Source organism: Oncorhynchus masou, chromosome 13 (assembly GCF_036934945.1).
Source record: "Oncorhynchus masou masou isolate Uvic2021 chromosome 13, UVic_Omas_1.1, whole genome shotgun sequence".
NCBI lineage: Eukaryota > Metazoa > Chordata > Actinopteri > Salmoniformes > Salmonidae > Oncorhynchus > Oncorhynchus masou.
In genome coordinates, this window is record NC_088224.1 from 12,528,438 (window position 1) to 12,549,917 (window position 21,480).

A 21,480-nucleotide genomic window follows, 5' to 3' on the forward strand; every position below is an offset into this window, starting at 1 on the left:
TCTTCCCTGTTGTCCCCGTCAGAACTGCAGATCAGTGCCTGTGGAAACCCTGGGGTTCCGCCCAAAGGCATCCTGGTAGGGACACGCTTTAACTTGGGAGACCAGATTCGCTACAGCTGTGTGACCGGGTACGTCCTGGACGGGCACCCACAGCTAACCTGTGTCACCAACGCGGAGAAAGGCGCTGTGTGGGACTTCCCTGTGCCCATCTGCAGAGGTGAGTGTCCATGCCCTGGCACTGTGTTTGTGACACGGTGTTGGTGACAGCTGCATGCTGGGAGTGTGTCTGTGGAGATGGAATGGTGTGTGTATGGCAGAGGTGTGAAAGATTTGTCCGAATGTGTTTGAGTTTTGTGTTCATCTGTGAAACTGTATGTGGGTTTATATGTGTGTGTGTGTGTGTGTGTGTGTGTGTGTGTGTGTGTGTGTGTGTGTGTGTGTGTGTGTGTGTGTGTGTGTGTGTGTGTGATAGAGAGATAGACAGTGAGAGAGAGGACAGAGGACAGAGGAGAGAGGACAGATAGGACAGAGAGGACAGAGGACAGAGGAGAGAGAGAGAGAGAGAGAGAGAGAGAGAGAGAGAGAGAGAGAGAGAGGAGAGAGGACAGAGGCCAGAGGAAAGAGAGGACAGAGGAGAGAGAGGACTCAGGACAGAGAGGACAGAGGAGAGGGAGAGAGAGAGGAGAGAGGACAGAGGAGAGAGAGGACAGAGGAGAGAAATGACAGAGGAGAGAAAGGACATAGGACAGAGGACAGAGGAGAGAGAGAGAGAGAGAGAGAGAGAGAGGGCAGAGGAGAGAAAGGACATAGGACAGAGGACAGAGGAGAGAGAGAGAGAGAGAGAGAGAGAGAGAGAGAGAGAGAGAGAGAGAGAGAGAGAGAGGACAGAGGAGAGACAGAGGACAGAGAATAGACAGAGGACAGAGGAGAGACAGAGGTGAGAGGAGAGAGAGAGAGGACAGAGGAGAGAGGAGAGGTGAGAGAGAGAGGTGAGAGGACAGAAGAGAGAGAGAGAGAGATAGAGGTGAGAGGACAGAGATAGAGAGAGAGTACATGTGTACATAAAGTACAAGTGTATGATGGTGTTGTACGCCAGGGTTTTGCGTCACACCATCAGCATAGATTAACACACACACACACACCATCAGCATAGAGGAACACCCACACCATCAGCATAGAGGAACACACACACACACGATCAGCATAGAGGAACACACACACACGCACACGCACGCGCGCACACACACACACACACACACACACACACACACACACACACACACACACACACACACACACACACACACACACACACACACACACACACACACACACACACACACACACACACACACACACACCATCAGCATAGAGGAGGAATGGTGTGATTGGCTCCCTTCGCTTTGAACACACTCAGATGTATTGTTCCGTGTTGGGGCCAATTATAATGTGCATTATCCATGACCGTTTTCAAATAAAAGCCTCTCCGTAGACACCGTGTGCCTCCGCACGCTATGTCCTTAATAATCAGTCTAAGACGACAGCAACGTGCATCATGTTTCCTTCTGTCTGATGAACACGAGACTGGATCGAATTACCAGAGCCCCATTCATTCGGGTAAAAACAAGTAGGAGTGTTACTCCCCTCTCCGGCAATGGGATGCCAACCTGCATATTAAACTAAACCATTAAGTGATATATAATTGAACGTGTTTGTTTTCTTTAAAGGTGAAATGGAACAGAAAACGGTTGGAGTTGCAAGCCTGAAAGGTCAGAAGAGATTGAGGGACTAGAAGTTCAGAAGCATTAGACACCTCTGCTTTGACATTCTACATGTGTTGGCCTTGCAGTACAGAGTACAGTGTGTGTACAGAACTATTCAAGGTGCAGTACAGAGTACAGTGTGTGTACAGAACTATTCAAGGTGCAGTACAGAGCACAGTGTGTGTACAGAACTATTCAAGGATGCAGTACAGAGTACAGTGTGTGTACAGAACTATTCAAGGTGCAGTACAGAGCACAGTGTGTGTACAGAACTATTCAAGGTGCAGTACAGAGCACAGTGTGTGTACAGAACTATTCAAGGTGCAGTACAGAGCACAGTGTGTGTACAGAACTATTCAAGGTGCAGTAAAGAGCACAGTGTGTGTACAGAACTATTCAAGGTGCAGTACAGAGTACAGTGTGTGTACAGAACTATTCAAGGTGCAGTACAGAGCACAGTGTGTGTACAGAACTATTCAAGGATGCAGTACAGAGTACAGTGTGTGTACAGAACTATTCAAGGTGCAGTACAGAGCACAGTGTGTGTACAGAACTATTCAAGGTGCAGTACAGAGCACAGTGTGTGTACAGAACTATTCAAGGTGCAGTAAAGAGCACAGTGTGTGTACAGAACTATTCAAGGTGCAGTACAGAGTACAGTGTTTGTACAGAACTATTCAAGGTGCAGTACAGAGTACAGTGTGCGTACAGAACTATTCAAGGTGCAGTACAGAGTACAGTGTTTGTACAGTCTATTTAAGGGTGTTTAATATATACTGTACAGCACATTCATGTTCATATTGTCCTCTTGACTTTGGTTGTAGTCTACTCGTTGGACATTTTAATCTCTCTACCATGCATCAGGGTGACTTTTGGTACTGAATAAGTGCTATGTGACGTTAGTTCAGTGGAAAGTTGTGACAGAAATCAAGCGTCAATCACTAATCACGTACGTGTTCAGGAGATTGTTGTGACACACCAGTGAACGACCGTAACCTAGATTATGTTAGTAGATGTTCAGCCAGCAATGAATTATCCCAGATCATGGGATACTTCTTTACATCTACAATTTAATCAACAATTATTTCCTGTTGAAAATGGGAGAAGAACTCAAAATGGCCACCACATCTTTAATATAAGGCCATTGTTTCCATCACCGTCGGGCAACTGAATCATTCAGGGTAACATTTTATGTGTCTGAAGGTGAACACCGCCAGATATCTCAGATCACCTTGTCTGCACAGTTTCCTCGAGCTGTGGACTGTAAAAACAAGCCACGGTTTTTTATGAACAGGGAAGTTAATACTGTGAGATTTCAAACCTTTTAAAACCATGACTAGAGTGAGACAACGAATACAGCAAAGAGCTGCTGTTTTATGTGTAAGTTTGTGTTTAATTAAGTTGATATTCAGCACTGTCCACACTTTTGTTGCAACACCTTTACAAGCCATAAAATGTGTGTTCTTTCTATTTCCACATGCTGCAACCAACATCGCAGCTGCAATGAGTGAGAATAGCAAATTGTTCGGATAAGCTTGCGTTGTTATTATCAGCAGCTTGTGTCTTATCACTTTCGCTGGTCACAGGAGTAACATGAATTTGGTACATAAGGCAGAAATAATGCAGTGGGACTTGAGTGTAGCCATCTGGAAGACTGTCCCCTTTTCTCAGCAGAGGGAAGAAATGCAGAGGGACGGTCAGCAGCCTCACCACTTCTTCCTCCCCTCAGATGGACCATCAGGTGCAGGACATCAGTCCAGTAAAAAAACTTTCACTTTATTAATACAACTAATACAACAAATTATCGATGACCAGTGGGATCACGTTCTGTACACCTATATTTTTTTAAATATAATTTCAAAATGGTCTGAGAATATAACTGCTTTTAATTGGTTAATGTTGCATAGACTTTTTCTAAAGTGATGTGTTTTGACTCAGAAAGTGATCTTGACTCAGAAAACGTTGGTGACCACTGATCTCGACATTTACATTCTGCCTGTGCTGTGTATATTAATGGCCCAGGGAGCCTGTTCTCTCTATATATATTAATGAACCAGGGAGCCTGTTCTCTATATATATTAATGAACCAGGGAGCCTGTTCTCTATATATGTTAATGGCCAAGGGATCCTGTAATCGATATATATTAGTGGACCAGGGAGCCTGTTCTCTATATATATTAATGAACCAGGGAGCCTGTTCTCTATATATATTAATGAACCAGGGAGCCTGTTCTCTATATATATTAATGGCCAAGGGATCCTGTAATCGATATATATTAGTGGACCAGGGAGCCTGTTCTCTATATATATTAATGAACCAGGGAGCCTGTTCTCTATATATATATTAATGGCCAAGGGATCCTGTAATCGATATATATTAGTGGACCAGGGAGCCTGTTCTCTATATATATTAATGAACCAGGGAGCCTGTCCACTATATATTAATGAACCAGGGAGCCTGTTCTTTATATATATTAATGAACCAGGGAGCCTGTTTATATATATTAATGGCCCAGGGAGCCTGTTCACTATATATATTAGTGGACCAGGGAGCCTGTTCTCTATATATATTAATGAACCAGGGAGCCTGTTTATATATATTAATGAACCAGGGAGCCTGTTCTCTATATATATTAATGGCCAAGGGATCCTGTAATCGATATATATTAGTGGACCAGGGAGCCTGTTCTCTATATATATTAATGAACCAGGGAGCCTGTTCTCTATATATATTAATGGCCAAGGGATCCTGTAATCGATATATATTAGTGGACCAGGGAGCCTGTTCTCTCTATATATTAGTGGACCAGGGATCCTGTTCTCTCTATATATTAATGAACCAGGGAGCCTGTCCACTATATATTAATGAACCAGGGAGCCTGTTCTCTATATATATTAATGAACCAGGGAGCCTGTTCTCTATATATATTAATGGCCCAGGGAGCCTGTAATCGATATATATTAGTGGACCAGGGAGCCTGTTCTCTCTATATATTAATGGACCAGGGATCCTGTTCTCTCTATATATTAATGAACCAGGGAGCCTGTTCTCTATATATATTAATGAACCAGGGAGCCTGTTTATATATATATTAATGGCAAAGGGAGCCTGTTCTCTATATATATTAGTGGACCAGGGATCCTGTTCTCTCTATATATTAATGAACCAGGGAGCCTGTCCACTATATATTAATGAACCAGGGAGCCTGTTCTCTATATATATTAATGAACCAGGGAGCCTGTTTATATATATATTAATGGCCCAGGGAGCCTGTTCTCTATATATATTAGTGGACCAGGGATCCTGTTCTCTCTATATATTAATGAACCAGGGAGCCTGTCCACTATATATTAATGAACCAGGGAGCCTGTTCTTTATATATATTAATGAACCAGGGAGCCTGTTTATATATATTAATGGCCCAGGGAGCCTGTTCACTATATATATTAGTGGACCAGGGAGCCTGTTCTCTATATATATTAATGAACCAGGGAGCCTGTTTATATATATTAATGAACCAGGGAGCCTGTTCTCTATATATATTAATGGCCAAGGGATCCTGTAATCGATATATATTAGTGGACCAGGGAGCCTGTTCTCTATATATATTAATGAACCAGGGAGCCTGTTCTCTATATATATTAATGGCCAAGGGATCCTGTAATCGATATATATTAGTGGACCAGGGAGCCTGTTCTCTCTATATATTAGTGGACCAGGGATCCTGTTCTCTCTATATATTAATGAACCAGGGAGCCTGTCCACTATATATTAATGAACCAGGGAGCCTGTTCTCTATATATATTAATGAACCAGGGAGCCTGTTTATATATATATTAATGGCACAGGGAGCCTGTTCTCTCTATATATTAGTGGACCAGGGATCCTGTTCTCTCTATATATGAATGGCCCAGGGAGCCTGTCCACTATATATTAATGAACCAGGGAGCCTGTTCTCTATATATATTAATGAACCAGGGAGCCTGTTTATATATATATTAATGGCCCAGGGAGCCTGTTCTCTATATATATTAGTGGACCAGGGATCCTGTTCTCTCTATATATTAATGAACCAGGGAGCCTGTCCACTATATATTAATGAACCAGGGAGCCTGTTCTCTATATATATTAATGAACCAGGGAGCCTGTTTATATATATTAATGGCCCAGGGAGCCTGTTCACTATATATATTAGTGGACCAGGGAGCCTGTTCTTTATATATATTAATGAACCAGGGAGCCTGTTCTCTATATATATTAATGAACCAGGGAGCCTGTTCTCTATATATATTAGTGGACCAGGGAGCCTGTTTATATATATTAATGGCCCAGGGAGCCTGTTCTCTATATATATTAATGAACCAGGGAGCCTGTTCTCTCTATATATTAATGAACCAGGGAGCCTGTTCTCTATATATATTAATGAACCAGGGAGCCTGTTCTCTATATATATTAATGAACCAGGGAGCCTGTCCACTATATATATTAATGAACCAGGGAGCCTGTTCTCTATATATATTAATGAACCAGGGTGTCACGCCTTGGTCTTAGTATTTTGTGTTTTAGTTTATTAGTTAGTCAGACCAGGGTGTGACATGGGTTTATTATGTATTGTAGTTTCATATTGGGGTTTGTAGTAGTTGGGATTGTAGCTGATTAGGGGTGTGTGTGTGTTAATAGGTTGGCTGCCTGAGGCGGTTCTCAATCAGAGTCAGGTGATTCTCGTTGTCGCTGATTGGGAACCGTATTTAGGTAGCCTGGGTTTCGCTTTACATTTCGTGGGTGATTGTTCCTGTCTCTGTGTTAGTTTCACCAGTCAGGCTGTAATAGGTTTCACGTTCTGTTTGTTGTTTTTGTATTTATTAGTTATTTCGTGTATTAGTTCGTTCGTTTGTCTTCCTAATAAACATGAGTAACTTACATGCTGCATTTCGGTCCGACTCTCCTTCAACAAAAGAAGAACGCCGTTACACAGGGAGCCTGTTCTCTATATATATATTAATGAACCAGGGAGCCTGTTCTCTATATATATTAATGAACCAGGGAGCCTGTTCTCTATATATATTAATAAACCAGGGAGCTTGTTCTCTATATATATTAATGGCCCAGGGAGCCTGTTCTCTATATATATTAATGAACCAGGGAGCCTGTTCTCTCTATATATTAATGAACCAGGGAGCCTGTTCTCTATATATATTAATGCCCCAGGGAGCCTGTTCTCTATATATATTAATGGCCCAGAAGCATGTTCTCTATATATATTAGTGGACCAGGGAGCCTGTTCTCTATATATATTAATGAACCAGGGAGCCTGTTCTCTATATATATTAATGAACCAGGGAGCCTGTTCTCTATATATATTAATGCCCCAGGGAGCCTGTTCTCTATATATATAAATGGCCCAGGGAGCATGTTCTCTATATATATTAATGGCCCAGGGAGCCTGTTCTCTATATATATTAATGAACCAGGGAGCATGTTCTCTCTATATATTAATGGACCAGGGAGCCTGTTCTCTCTACATATATATCAGTGGACCAGGGAGTCTGTTCTCTATACATATTAGTGGACCAGGGAGCTGCTCGCTGAGGGCTAATGTGATGAGAATCTCAGTGGCTGATCTGCAGCCTGCCAAGGCCCTGTCATCGGTACAAATTGATTTTTTTGCAGACATTCTTCAACCCCCAATAGAAATGAGAGGCTATTTTAGTGATTTGAAGCCAACTACCTATTCCCTGGACATTATGAGAGAGGCATTTGCTTTGCATGAATGTTTGAGAGGAGAAAAGCATTATGTAGACTGACAAAACTCCAAATTAGATTTGCTAGTGTGTGTGTGTGTGTGTGTGTGCGAGTGTGTGCGTGTGTGTGTGTGTGTGTGTGTGTGTGTGTGTGTGTGTGTGTGAGTGTGTGCGTGCGTGCGTGCGTGTGTGTGTGTATAACCGGTGTGAAATGGCTGGCTAGTTAGTGGTGCACGCTAGCAGCATTTCAATCGGTGATATCACTCACTCTGAGACCTTGAAGTAGCTGCTTTTACGGAGCGATAGGTATCGATTCTTCGAAGGGGACTGTTGTTGATGTGTTCAGAGTGCCCTTGGTTCGAGCCCAGGTAGGGGTGAGGAGAGGGACGGAAGTGTCACTGTTACGGGCCTGCAGTATGTGTTAGTGTGTGTGTGTGTGTGTGTGTGTGTGTGTGTGTGTGCATTAACATCATACTTGCCATATAAATGCACATGTCCTCTTTTGGGAGCACCCTTAATGCTTTACAAAACAATTTTGTGTTTTCGCTTCCGTCTATAAAACTGTAATTAAGGAACAGTACATAATTAGTCATATATACATGTCAGAGCAATGTTAAAATGTTACAGTACAGTTTAATGAATGCACTCACAGCTTGCTGTTTGCTTGTCCATATATTTATATATTCTTAATTACATTCCTTTTCTTAGATTTGTGTGTATTAGGTATTTGTCGTGAAATTGTTAGATATTACTTGTTAGATATTACTGCACTTTCAGAACTAGAAGCACAAGCATTTCGCTACACTCGCATTAACATCTGCTAACCTTGTGTACAGTACGTGACCAACAAAATGTAATTTGATTTGATTTGAAAAGCTCAAAACAAATGTATTTTAATGAAATACATAAAACATTATAGTATTGATATGCCATTTAGTGTGATCGCTATGACAAATATTTTTTAAAAATACCAGCATACAAGTTCAATCAGTGCCCATTGACCAATTACAATAAAACAGGTCTATTTAAAACCTCCTAATTATGAATAATTGCCAATGCAACTACAGTTGTGACAACAGAAACGGCCAGTAGATATTTCTGTTTAACAGTGGTCTGATCTCCTACTGCAGGTACTCCCAAACTGGGCTACGCACAATGCCGTCGGGGGTACGCCGAATAAAATGTGATTCACATTTTCAAACAGTCCATTTACATTTTCCAACTGGGATATATATTTGGGTGAGGTTTTTTTCTCGCCTGAGTAGCCTAATTTCACTGACAAAAAATCTAAAATCTAAAAATCTAATTAAACCGCCAAACCATCAAACCATCAAATAATTAACATCCAATCACATTAACCGTTACATTACATTTACATTTAAGTCATTTAGCAGACGCTCTTATCCAGAGCGACTTACAAATTGGTGAATTCACCTTCTGACATCCAGTGGAACAGCCACTTTACAATAGTGCATCTAAATCATTTAAGGGGGGAGAAGGATTACTTATCCTATCCTAGGTATTCCTTGAAGAGGTGGGGTTTCAGGTGTCTCCGGAAGGTGGTGATTGACTCCGCTGTCCTGGCGTCGTGAGGGAGTTTGTTCCACCATTGGGGGGCCAGAGCAGCGAACAGTTTTGACTGGGCTGAGTGGGAACTGTACTTCCTCAGTGGTAGGGAGGCGAGCAGGCCAGAGGTGGATGAACGCAGTGCCCTTGTTTGGGTGTAGGGCCTGATCAGAGCCTGGAGGTACTGCGGTGCCGTTCCCCTCACAGCTCCGTAGGCAAGCACCATGGTCTTGTAGCGGATGCGAGCTTCAACTGGAAGCCAGTGGAGAGAGCGGAGGAGCGGGGTGACGTGAGAGAACTTGGGAAGGTTGAACACCAGACGGGCTGCGGCGTTCTGGATGAGTTGTAGGGGTTTAATGGCACAGGCAGGGAGCCCAGCCAACAGCGAGTTGCAGTAATCCAGACGGGAGAGGACAAGTGCCTGGATTAGGACCTGCGCCGCTTCCTGTGTGAGGCAGGGTCGTACTCTGCGGATGTTGTAGAGCATGAACCTACAGGAACGGGCCACCGCCATGATGTTGGTTGAGAACGACAGGGTGTTGTCCAGGATCACGCCAAGGTTCTTAGCGCTCTGGGAGGAGGACACAATGGAGTTGTCAACCGTGATGGCGAGATCATGGAACGGGCAGTCCTTCCCCGGGAGGAAGAGCAGCTCCGTCTTGCCAAGGTTCAGCTTGAGGTGGTGATCCGTCATCCACACTGATATGTCTGCCAGACATGCAGAGATGCGATTCGCCACCTGGTCATCAGAAGGGGGAAAGGAGAAGATTAATTGTGTGTCGTCTGCATAGCAATGATAGGAGAGACCATGTGAGGTTATGACAGAGCCAAGTGACTTGGTGTATAGCGAGAATAGGAGAGGGCCTACGTCTTTCAAGCTGTCAGGCATTCTCTAGCCAAACGTAGCTGCTGCTCATGTTGGTATCTGTACTGATGGTGCAAAAGCCATGACAGGGAGACATAGTGGAGTGGTAACGCGTGTGGAAGCAGTTGCTCCCGACGCCACTTGGGTACACTGCAGCATCCACCAAGAGGCTCTTCCTGCCAAGAGAATGCCTGACAGCTTGAAAGACGTTTTGGACACTACAGTGAAAATGGTTAACTTTGTTATCGCAAGGCCCCTGAACTCATGTATTTTCTGCACTATGCAACGATATGGGCAGCGACCATGTAACGCTTTTACAACATACAGAAGTTGGTTGTCAAGGGGAAAGGATTGACAAGTTTTTTTAAATTAGAGACGAGCAAAACGTTTTCTTTACTGACCATAATTTTCACTTGTCTGACCGCTTGATGATGACTAGTTTCTCAGACCACTGGCCTGTCTGGGGGATGTTTTTCACTTGTCTGACCGCTGGCATGATGACTAGTTTCTCAGACCACTGGCCTGTCTGGGGGATGTTGTCCACTTGTCTGACCGCTTGATGATGACTAGTTTCTCAGACCACTGGCCTGTCTGGGCGATGTTTTTCACTTGTCTGACCGCTTGATGATGACTAGTTTCTCAGACCACTGGCCTGTCTGGGCGATGTTTTTCACTTGTCTGACCGCTTGATGATGACTAGTTTCTCAGACCACTGGCCTGTCTGGGGATGTTTTTCACTTGTCTGACCGCTTGCATGATGACGAGTTTCTCAGACCACTGGCCTGTCTGGGGGATGTTTTTCACTTGTCTGACCGCTTGCATGATGACGAGTTTCTCAGACCACTGGCCTGTCTGGGGGATGTTTTTCACTTGTCTGACCGCTTGATGATGACTAGTTTCTCAGACCACTGGCCTGTCTGGGCGATGTTTTTCACTTGTCTGACCGCTGACATGATGACTAGTTTCTCAGACCACTGGCCTGTCTGGGGGATGTTTTTCACTTGTCTGAACGCTTGATGATGACGAGTTTCTCAGACCACTGGCCTGTCTGGGGGATGTTGTCCACTTGTCTGACCGCTTGATGATGACGAGTTTCTCAGACCACTGGCCTGTCTGGGAATGTTTTTCACTTGTCTGACCACTTGCATGATGACGAGTTTCTCAGACCACTGGCCTGTCTGGGGGATGTTTTTCACTTGTCTGACCGCTTGATGATGACTAGTTTCTCAGACCACTGGCCTGTCTGGGGGATGTTTTTCACTTGTCTGACCGCTTGATGATGACTAGTTTCTCAGACCACTGGCCTGTCTGGGGGATGTTTTTCACTTGTCTGACCGCTTGATGATGACTAGTTTCTCAGACCACTGGCCTGTCTGGGGGATGTTTTTCACTTGTCTGACCGCTGACATGATGACTAGTTTCTCAGACCACTGGCCTGTCTGGGGGATGTTTTTCACTTGTCTGACCGCTGACATGATGACTAGTTTCTCAGACCACTGGCCTGTCTGGGGGATGTTTTTCACTTGTCTGACCGCTTGATGATGACGAGTTTCTCAGACCACTGGCCTGTCTGGGGGATGTTTTTCACTTGTCTGACCGCTTGATGATGACGAGTTTCTCAGACCACTGGCCTGTCTGGGGGATGTTTTTCACTTGTCTGAACGCTTGATGATGACGATTTTCTCAGACCACTGGCCTGTCTGGGTGATGTTTTTCACTTGTCTGACCGCTTGATGATGACGAGTTTCTCAGACCACTGGCCTGTCTGGGGGATGTTGTCCACTTGTCTGACCACTTGATGATGACGAGTTTCTCAGACCACTGGCCTGTCTGGGGGATGTTTTTCACTTGTCTGACCGCTTGATGATGACGAGTTTCTCAGACCACTGGCCTGTCTGGGGGATGTTTTTCACTTGTCTGACCGCTTGATGATGACGAGTTTCTCAGACCACTGGCCTGTCTGGGGGATGTTTTTCACTTGTCTGACCGCTTGATGATGACGAGTTTCTCAGACCACTGGCCTGTCTGGGGGATGTTTTTCACTTGTCTGACCGCTTGATGATGACGAGTTTCTCAGACCACTGGCCTGTCTGGGGGATGTTGTCCACTTGTCTGACCGCTTGATGATGACGAGTTTCTCAGACCACTGGCCTGTCTGGGGATGTTTTTCACTTGTCTGACCGCTTGATGATGACGAGTTTCTCAGACCACTGGCCTGTCTGGGGGATGTTTTTTCTCGACTGAATGATCTGAATCTAGGATTACAGGGATTCTTTACAACTATATTCAATGTGAGGGACAAAATTGTGGCTATGATTAACAAGGACAACACACAGGTCTTTCCATCATTGTATGATTTTTTTTGTGTGCAAATGAACTCCAGCTTACAGGCAATGTCAAATGTGATATAGCGAAGCACCTGAGTGAGTTGGGTGCGCAATTCCTCACGTACTTTCCCGAATCAGATGACACTAACAACTGGATTCGTTATCCCTTTCATACCCTGCCTTCAGTCCACTTACCGATATCTGAACAAGAGAGTCTCATCGAAATTGCAACAAGCGGTTCTATGAAAATTGAATTTGATCAGAAGTCACTGTCAGATTTCTGTATTTGGCTGCGCTCAGAGTATCCTGCCTTGGCAAATCGCACTGTTAAGACACTGATGCCCTTTGCAACCATGTACCTATGTGAGAGGATTCTCAGCCTCACTAGCATGACAGCTAAATACAGGCACAGACTGTGTCTGGAACATGATTTAAGACTGAGACTCTCTCCAATACAACCCAGTTATATGCATCCTTTCAAGCACACCCTTCTCATTAACCTGTGGTGAGTTATTCACTATTTTCAATGAACAAATACAGTTTTATAGGTAAGATGGTTAAATAAAGAGCAAACTCATTGATTATTATTATATTATTATTTGTGCCCTGGTCCTATAAGAGCTCTTTGTCACTTCTCACAAGCCTGGTTGTGACAAAAACTCACACTCATTCTTATGTTTAATACATGTCTAGTGTGTGTGTGTGTGGCAGGCTTACAATGATGGCAAAAAACAACATTTGAGAGTGCTCTGACCCTGGTGCTAGAGGGGGTACGCAGCTGGAGGTTGAATGTTTGAAGGGGTAAAAAAGCTCTTTTGCCAGTAATTGGGCAAATGATCAGAAATGGGCTGCCTGTGGAAACTCATCCATAGTATGCATGTGCTCATTTGGAATCTTCATGGGTGTGTGCTGCCATTCTCACTTTGGAGGAGTGTGACTTCAATCTGCCAGGCCTGGTCTCTCTCTCTCTCTAATATAGATTTGAAATCTCACTCTAGGTGGGGAAAAAAAAAGACATTCAAAACAAATCCCAGTGTTGATTAAGGGAGAACAGAGAAAGCATTTTACTGAAGAGTAAAAAACAATGTAACTATTAAACAATGTGATAAGCTTACCAAGCAGTGTCTCTGCATTACTCTAAACCAGAGATCATTGGGCCGTTATAAATTCAACTTCAAGCTTACCAAGCAGTGTCTCTGCATTACTCTAAACCAGAGATCATTGGGCCTATATAAATTCAACTTCAAGCTTACCAAGCAGTGTCTCTGCATTACTCTAAACCAGCGATCATTGGGCCTTTATAAATTCAACTTCAAGCTTACCAAGCAGTGTCTCTGCATTACTCTAAACCAGGGATCATTGGGCCTTTATACATTCAACTTCAAGCTTACCAAGCAGTGTCTCTGCACTACTTTAAACCAGAGATCATTGGGCCTTTATACATTCAACTTCAAGCTTACCAAGCAGTGTCTCTGCATTACTCTAAACCAGAGATCATTGGGCCTTTATAAATTCAACTTCAATTCATGGACAAGAAAGCATCTTGATAATTATGGAACACATAGGAAAGTGCTAATTAAAGTCAAATTCTCTCTACCATATGCATTATGCAATCTGCCACTTAATTAATCCAGCCATGGTAGTCACATTTATTTCACTTCAAATCTAGATAAATGTCTTCAGCTCTAAACAACAACATGAAAAGTGGATGGTTGGTGGCACACAGTGGATTTGATCTCCATAGTTGGACAGTTGGAAAACATAATCAGATTACTGACTTGTGTTATGACAGTTGGAGTAATATAGGATGGAGCCGCTCCTGTGGTGATGCCAGACATACTAATGGTTCAACTGGATGAATACTCCATCTACTCCATGTCTTGTTGTGTCCCTTGTGTTGTGTCCCTTGTGTTGTGTCCCTTGTGTTGTGTCCCTTGTGTTGTGTCCCCTGTGTTGTGTCCCCTGTGTTGTGTCCCCTGTGTTGTGTCCCTTGTGTTGTGTCCCTTGTGTTGTGTCCCTTGTGTTGTGTCCCCTGTGTTGTGTCCCCTGTGTTGTGTCCCTTGTGTTGTGTCCCTTGTGTTGTGTTACTTGTGTTGTGTCCCTTGTGTTGTGTCCCCTGTGTTGTGTCCCCTGTGTTGTGTCCCTTGTGTTGTGTCCCTTGTGTTGTGTCCCTTGTGTTGTGTTACTTGTGTTGTGTCCCTTGTGTTGTGTCCCCTGTGTTGTGTCCCCTGTGTTGTGTCCCTTGTGTTGTGTCCCTTGTGTTGTGTCCCTTGTGTTGTGTTACTTGTGTTGTGTCCCTTGTGTTGTGTCCCCTGTGTTGTGTCCCCTGTGTTGTGTCCCTTGTGTTGTGTCCCCTGTGTTGTGTCCCCTGTGTTGTGTCCCTTGTGTTGTGTCCCTTGTGTTGTGTCCCTTGTGTTGTGTCCCTTGTGTTGTGTCCCTTCTGTAGGGTCCCTTGTGTTGTGTCCCTTCTGTAGGGTCCCTTGTGTTGTGTCCCTTGTGTTGTGTCCCTTGTGTTGTGGCCCTTGTGTTGTGTCCCTTGTGTTGTGTCCCTTGTGTAGGGTCCCTTGTGTTGTGTCCCTTGTGTTGTGTCCCTTGTGTAGGGTCCCTTGTGTTGTGTCCCTTGTGTAGGGTCCCTTGTGTTGTGTCCCTTGTGTTGTGGCCCTTGTGTTGTGTCCCCTGTGTTGTGTCCCTTGTGTTGTGTCCCTTGTGTTGTGTCCCTTGTGTTGTGTCCCTTGTGTTGTGTCCCTTCTGTAGGGTCTTTTGTGTTGTGTCCCTTGTGTTGTGTCCCTTGTGTTAAATAGGCTCTCTATCATTGAGTCAGAAGGAGAGGTATCGGTATCCTCAGCATTGATCCTGGATATAGAGTAGCCTAAACACAATGGTCACACAGCCCTTGTTAATCCCCCCACCCCCACATTATTAACATACACTAACTACTTATGTTTTTGAAGTTGTTATTCCCAAGTTGTAATAACAATTCAATAAAGATACAAACACTGAAATTAATGACTCTAGATATACTGTAACAAAAATCCACCACCACTCTAACCTCCTCAAAAGCTATTGGAAAACTGGAAAAAAAAATAAAAAAATTATATTACTAGTTTTTTATTGGAGCTTTCAGTCAGTAAAGCTTGGATTTGCTTGGTTTAAGGGAGCTGGAGCCTGCGGCAGAGAGAGTTGGTGAAGCTTGGTGTGAATCCGTGAAATCGTCATGACAGCGCTGCTGTACAGGTGTACCGGGAGCCCCAAAGAGGCAGGCACTTTACTCAGCTCAGCTCTGCTATTCCAATTCTGCTGTGCTGGGGTGACAACATCCTCCAACGGTATTAACGGGCATTACCGTCAACTCTTGTCATCCAGCAAACCATACCTTGCGCCTAGAATCCCATATACTATAAAGTCAGACTTTAACATCTTCTGGACATAAACATAAACTACGACATACACAACTACCAAATCAATGTTTCTTTTTAGGGAACAGGAGAAGAAAAGTAACATGTGTATCTGGACACCTTCCAGCCAGGCTTTCAGAATGTTATAGTGGTCACTGAAACCAAGACAGGAGACTGGACTGATGCAAAGCAGCAATGAATCCTATTAGCAGTGGGGGCTTCTCCATCCTTAATCACAGTGTTAGTAACCAGCCACTAGAGGTGAACAGGGGGCTTCTCCAGCCTTAATCACAGTGTTATTAACCAGCCACTAGAGGTGAACAGGGGGCTTCTCCAGCCTTAATCACAGTGTTATTAACCAGCCACTAGAGGTGAACAGGGGGCTTCTCCATCCTTAATCACAGTGTTAGTAACCAGCCACTAGAGGTGAACAGGGGGCTTCTCCATCCTTAATCACAGTGTTAGTAACCAGCCACTAGAGGTGAACAGGGGGCTTCTCCATCCTTAATCACAGTGTTATTAACCAGCCACTAGAGGTGAACAGGGGGCTTCTCCAGCCTTAATCACAGTGTTATTAACCAGCCACTAGAGGTGAACAGGGGGCTTCTCCAGCCTTAATCACAGTGTTATTAACCAGCCACTAGAGGTGAACAGGGGGCTTCTCCATCCTTAATCACAGTGTTAGTAACCAGCCACTAGAGGTGAACAGGGGGCTTCTCCATCCTTAATCACAGTGTTAGTAACCAGCCACTAGAGGTGAACAGGGGGCTTCTCCATCCTTAATCACAGTGTTATTAACCAGCCACTAGAGGTGAACAGGGGCTTCTCCATCCTTAATCACAGTGTTAGTAACCAGCCACTAGAGGTGAACAGGGGCTTCTCCATCCTTAATCACAGTGTTATTAACCAGCCACTAGAGGTGAACAGGGGCTTCTCCAGCCTTAATCACAGTGTTAGTAACCAGCCACTAGAGGTGAACAGGGGGCTTCTCCAGCCTTAATCACAGTGTTAGTAACCAGCCACTAGAGGTGAACAGGGGGCTTCTCCAGCCTTAATCACAGTGTTAGTAACCAGCCACTAGAGGTGAACAGGGGGCTTCTCCAGCATTAATCACAGTGTTAGTAACCAGCCACTAGAGGTGAACAGGGGGCTTCTCCATCCTTAATCACAGTGTTAGTAACCAGCCACTAGAGGTGAACAGGGGGCTTCTCCAGCATTAATCACAGTGTTAGTAACCAGCCACTAGAGGTGAACAGGGGGCTTCTCCATCCTTAATCACAGTGTTAGTAACCAGCCACTAGAGGTGAACAGGGGGCTTCTCCAGCATTAATCACAGTGTTAGTAACCAGCCACTAGAGGTGAACAGGGGGCTTCTCCAGCCTTAATCACAGTGTTAGTAACCAGCCACTAGAGGTGAACAGGGGGCTTCTCCAGCCTTAATCACAGTGTTATTAACCAGCCACTAGAGGTGAACAGGGGGCTTCTCCAGCCTTAATCACAGTGTTAGTAACCAGCCACTAGAGGTGAACAGGGGGCTTCTCCAGCCTTAATCACAGTGTTATTAACCAGCCACTAGAGGTGAACAGGGGCTTCTCCAGCCTTAATCACAGTGTTAGTAACCAGCCACTAGAGGTGAACAGGGGCTTCTCCATCCTTAATCACAGTGTTAGTAACCAGCCACTAGAGGTGAACAGGGGGCTTCTCCATCCTTAATCACAGTGTTAGTAACCAGCCACTAGAGGTGAACAGGGGGCTTCTCCATCCTTAATCACAGTGTTAGTAACCAGCCACTAGAGGTGAACAGGGGGCTTCTCCATCCTTAATCACAGTGTTATTAACCAGCCACTAGAGGTGAACAGGGGGCTTCTCCAGCCTTAATCACAGTGTTATTAACCAGCCACTAGAGGTGAACAGGGGGCTTCTCCATCCTTAATCACAGTGTTAGTAACCAGCCACTAGAGGTGAACAGGGGGCTTCTCCAGCCTTAATCACAGTGTTATTAACCAGCCACTAGAGGTGAACAGGGGGCTTCTCCATCCTTAATCACAGTGTTATTAACCAGCCACTAGAGGTGAACAGGGGGCTTCTCCAGCCTTAATCACAGTGTTAGTAACCAGCCACTAGAGGTGAACAGGGGGCTTCTCCAGCCTTAATCACAGTGTTATTAACCAGCCACTAGAGGTGAACAGGGGGCTTCTCCATCCTTAATCACAGTGTTAGTAACCAGCCACTAGAGGTGAACAGGGGGCTTCTCCATCCTTAATCACAGTGTTAAATAACCAGCCACTAGAGGTGAACAGGGGGCTTCTCCAGCCTTAATCACAGTGTTAGTAACCAGCCACTAGAGGTGAACAGGGGGCTTCTCCATCCTTAATCACAGTGTTAGTAACCAGCCACTAGAGGTGAACAGGGGGCTTCTCCATCCTTAATCACAGTGTTAGTAACCAGCCACTAGAGGTGAACAGGGGGCTTCTCCATCCTTAATCACAGTGTTAGTAACCAGCCACTAGAGGTGAACAGGGGGCTTCTCCATCCTTAATCACAGTGTTAAATAACCAGCCACTAGAGGTGAACAGGGGGCTTCTCCAGCCTTAATCACAGTGTTAGTAACCAGCCACTAGAGGTGAACAGGGGGCTTCTCCATCCTTAATCACAGTGTTATTAACCAGCCACTAGAGGTGAACAGGGGGCTTCTCCATCCTTAATCACAGTGTTAGTAACCAGCCACTAGAGGTGAACAGGGGCTTCTCCATCCTTAATCACAGTGTTAGTAACCAGCCACTAGAGGTGAACAGGGGGCTTCTCCATCCTTAATCACAGTGTTAGTAACCAGCCACTAGAGGTGAACAGGGGGCTTCTCCATCCTTAATCACAGTGTTAGTAACCAGCCACTAGAGGTGAACAGGGGGCTTCTCCATCCTTAATCACAGTGTTAGTAACCAGCCACTAGAGGTGAACAGGGGGCTTCTCCATCCTTAATCACAGTGTTAGTAACCAGCCACTAGAGGTGAACAGGGGGCTTCTCCAGCATTAATCACAGTGTTAGTAACCAGCCACTAGAGGTGAACAGGGGGCTTCTCCAGCCTTAATCACAGTGTTATTAACCAGCCACTAGAGGTGAACAGGGGGCTTCTCCAGCCTTAATCACAGTGTTAGTAACCAGCCACTAGAGGTGAACAGGGGGCTTCTCCATCCTTAATCACAGTGTTATTAACCAGCCACTAGAGGTGAACAGGGGCTTCTCCATCCTTAATCACAGTGTTATTAACCAGCCACTAGAGGTGAACAGGGGCTTCTCCATCCTTAATCACAGTGTTAGTAACCAGCCACTAGAGGTGAACAGGGGGCTTCTCCATCCTTAATCACAGTGTTAGTAACCAGCCACTAGAGGTGAACAGGGGGCTTCTCCATCCTTAATCACAGTGTTAGTAACCAGCCACTAGAGGTGAACAGGGGCTTCTCCAGCCTTAATCACAGTGTTAGTAACCAGCCACTAGAGGTGAACAGGGGCTTCTCCATCCTAAATCACAGTGTTATTAACCAGCCACTAGAGGTGAACAGGGGCTTCTCCATCCTTAATCACAGTGTTAGTAACCAGCCACTAGAGGTGAACAGGGGCTTCTCCATCCTTAATCACAGTGTTATTAACCAGCCACTAGAGGTGAACAGGGGGCTTCTCCATCCTTAATCACAGTGTTATTAACCAGCCACTAGAGGTGAACAGGGGCTTCTCCATCCTTAATCACAGTGTTATTAACCAGCCACTAGAGGTGAACAGGGGCTTCTCCATCCTTAATCACAGTGTTAGTAACCAGCCACTAGAGGTGAACAGGGGGCTTCTCCATCCTTAATCACAGTGTTATTAACCAGCCACTAGAGGTGAACAGGGGGCTTCTCCATCCTTAATCACAGTGTTAGTAACCAGCCACTAGAGGTGAACAGGGGGCTTCTCCATCCTTAATCACAGTGTTATTAACCAGCCACTAGAGGTGAACAGGGGGCTTCTCCAGCCTTAATCACAGTGTTAGTAACCAGCCACTAGAGGTGAACAGGGGGCTTCTCCAGCCTTAATCACAGTGTTAGTAACCAGCCACTAGAGGTGATCAGTGGGCTTCTCCATCCTTAATCACAGTGTTAGTAACCAGCCACTAGAGGTGAACAGGGGGCTTCTCCATCCTTAATCACAGTGTTAGTAACCAGCCACTAGAGGTGAACAGGGGGCTTCTCCATCCTTAATCACAGTGTTATTAACCAGCCACTAGAGGTGAACAGGGGGCTTCTCCAGCCTTAATCACAGTGTTAGTAACCAGCCACTAGAGGTGAACAGGGGCTTCTCCATCCTTAATCACAGTGTTAGTAACCAGCCACTAGAGGTGAACAGGGGCTTCTCCATCCTTAATCACAGTGTTAGTAACCAGCCACTAGAGGTGAACAGGGGCTTCTCCATCCTTAATCACAGTGTTAGTAACCAGCCACTAGAGGTGAACAGGGGGCTTCTCCAGCCTTAATCACAGTGTTAGTAACCAGCCACTAGAGGTGAACAGGGGCTTCTCCATCCTTAATCACAGTGTTAGTAACCAGCCACTAGAGGTGAACAGGGGGCTTCTCCATCCTTAATCACAGTGTTAGTAACCAGCCACTAGAGGTGAACAGGGGCTTCTCCAGCCTTAATCACAGTGTTATTAACCAGCCACTAGAGGTGAACAGGGGGCTTCTCCATCCTTAATCACAGTGTTATTAACCAGCCACTAGAGGTGAACAGGGGCTTCTCCATCCTTAATCACAGTGTTAGTAACCAGCCACTAGAGGTGAACAGGGGGCTTCTCCATCCTTAATCACAGTGTTATTAACCAGCCACTAGAGGTGAACAGGGGCTTCTCCATCCTTAATCACAGTGTTATTAACCAGCCACTAGAGGTGAACAGGGGGCTTCTCCATCCTTAATCACAGTGTTAGTAACCAGCCACTAGAGGTGAACAGGGGGCTTCTCCATCCTTAATCACAGTGTTATTAACCAGCCACTAGAGGTGAACAGGGGGCTTCTCCATCCTTAATCACAGTGTTAGTAACCAGCCACTAGAGGTGAACAGGGGGCTTCTCCATCCTTAATCACAGTGTTATTAACCAGCCACTAGAGGTGAACAGGGGGATTCTCCATCCTTAATCACAGTGTTAGTAACCAGCCACAGCCACAGTCTTTCTGGATTGTGCTTTGATTGGTTTCACAACCATGATGTTCACCCTGTCTTCTCTTGTCATGGTTCAGCTGTTCACTACTTCTGCATTGTTTGTACACTGTAAAAGTATTTTCCATCAACCTAAAAAAAAAATATTAACTGTTTACAAGTAAATGGTTTTCTCAATGTAATTTTTTTGTACATTTGTTGAAAACAAATATAGGATTCAAAGTCAAATGCTATATTTGATTAATCTATATTTCAAGTTTCAACCTTTTTCTTTCAACATTCAACTTCCTATTCCCTCTTTGGTTAAACCTAATATAAAACATAACTACTAACTAATATGTATATATATATATATATATATTCATACCGTATATTTATAGAGCCCATTTTTTCATGTGGTACCAAGTTAATTTTTCACTCTGGAATTACCTGTCCTCATTTCTTCAATTGGGTTACAAGTATAATACAATTAATTTCCTGTTAATCCAGATATTAAGTTCATTGTAACGGCGTTCTTCTTTTGTTGAAGGAGAGTCGGACCGAAATGCAGCGTGTAAGTTACTCATGTTTATTAGGAAGACAAACGAACGAACTATACACGAAATAACTACATAAATACAAAAAACAACAAACAGA

General features: G+C 44.6%; 1 protein-coding gene across 3 annotated transcripts in view; it reads left to right on the forward strand.

The window, feature by feature from the left end:
* Window positions 1–21,480, forward strand: part of LOC135551748 (CUB and sushi domain-containing protein 3-like) — an 826,047-nt gene that overhangs the window by 237,384 nt on the left and 567,183 nt on the right. For all 3 annotated transcript variants that reach the window (XM_064982949.1, XM_064982950.1, XM_064982951.1), the window contains exon 4: window positions 23–217. In XM_064982949.1, the coding sequence (XP_064839021.1) occupies window positions 23–217 (195 nt within the window). The remainder of the gene's footprint in view (window positions 1–22; window positions 218–21,480) is intronic.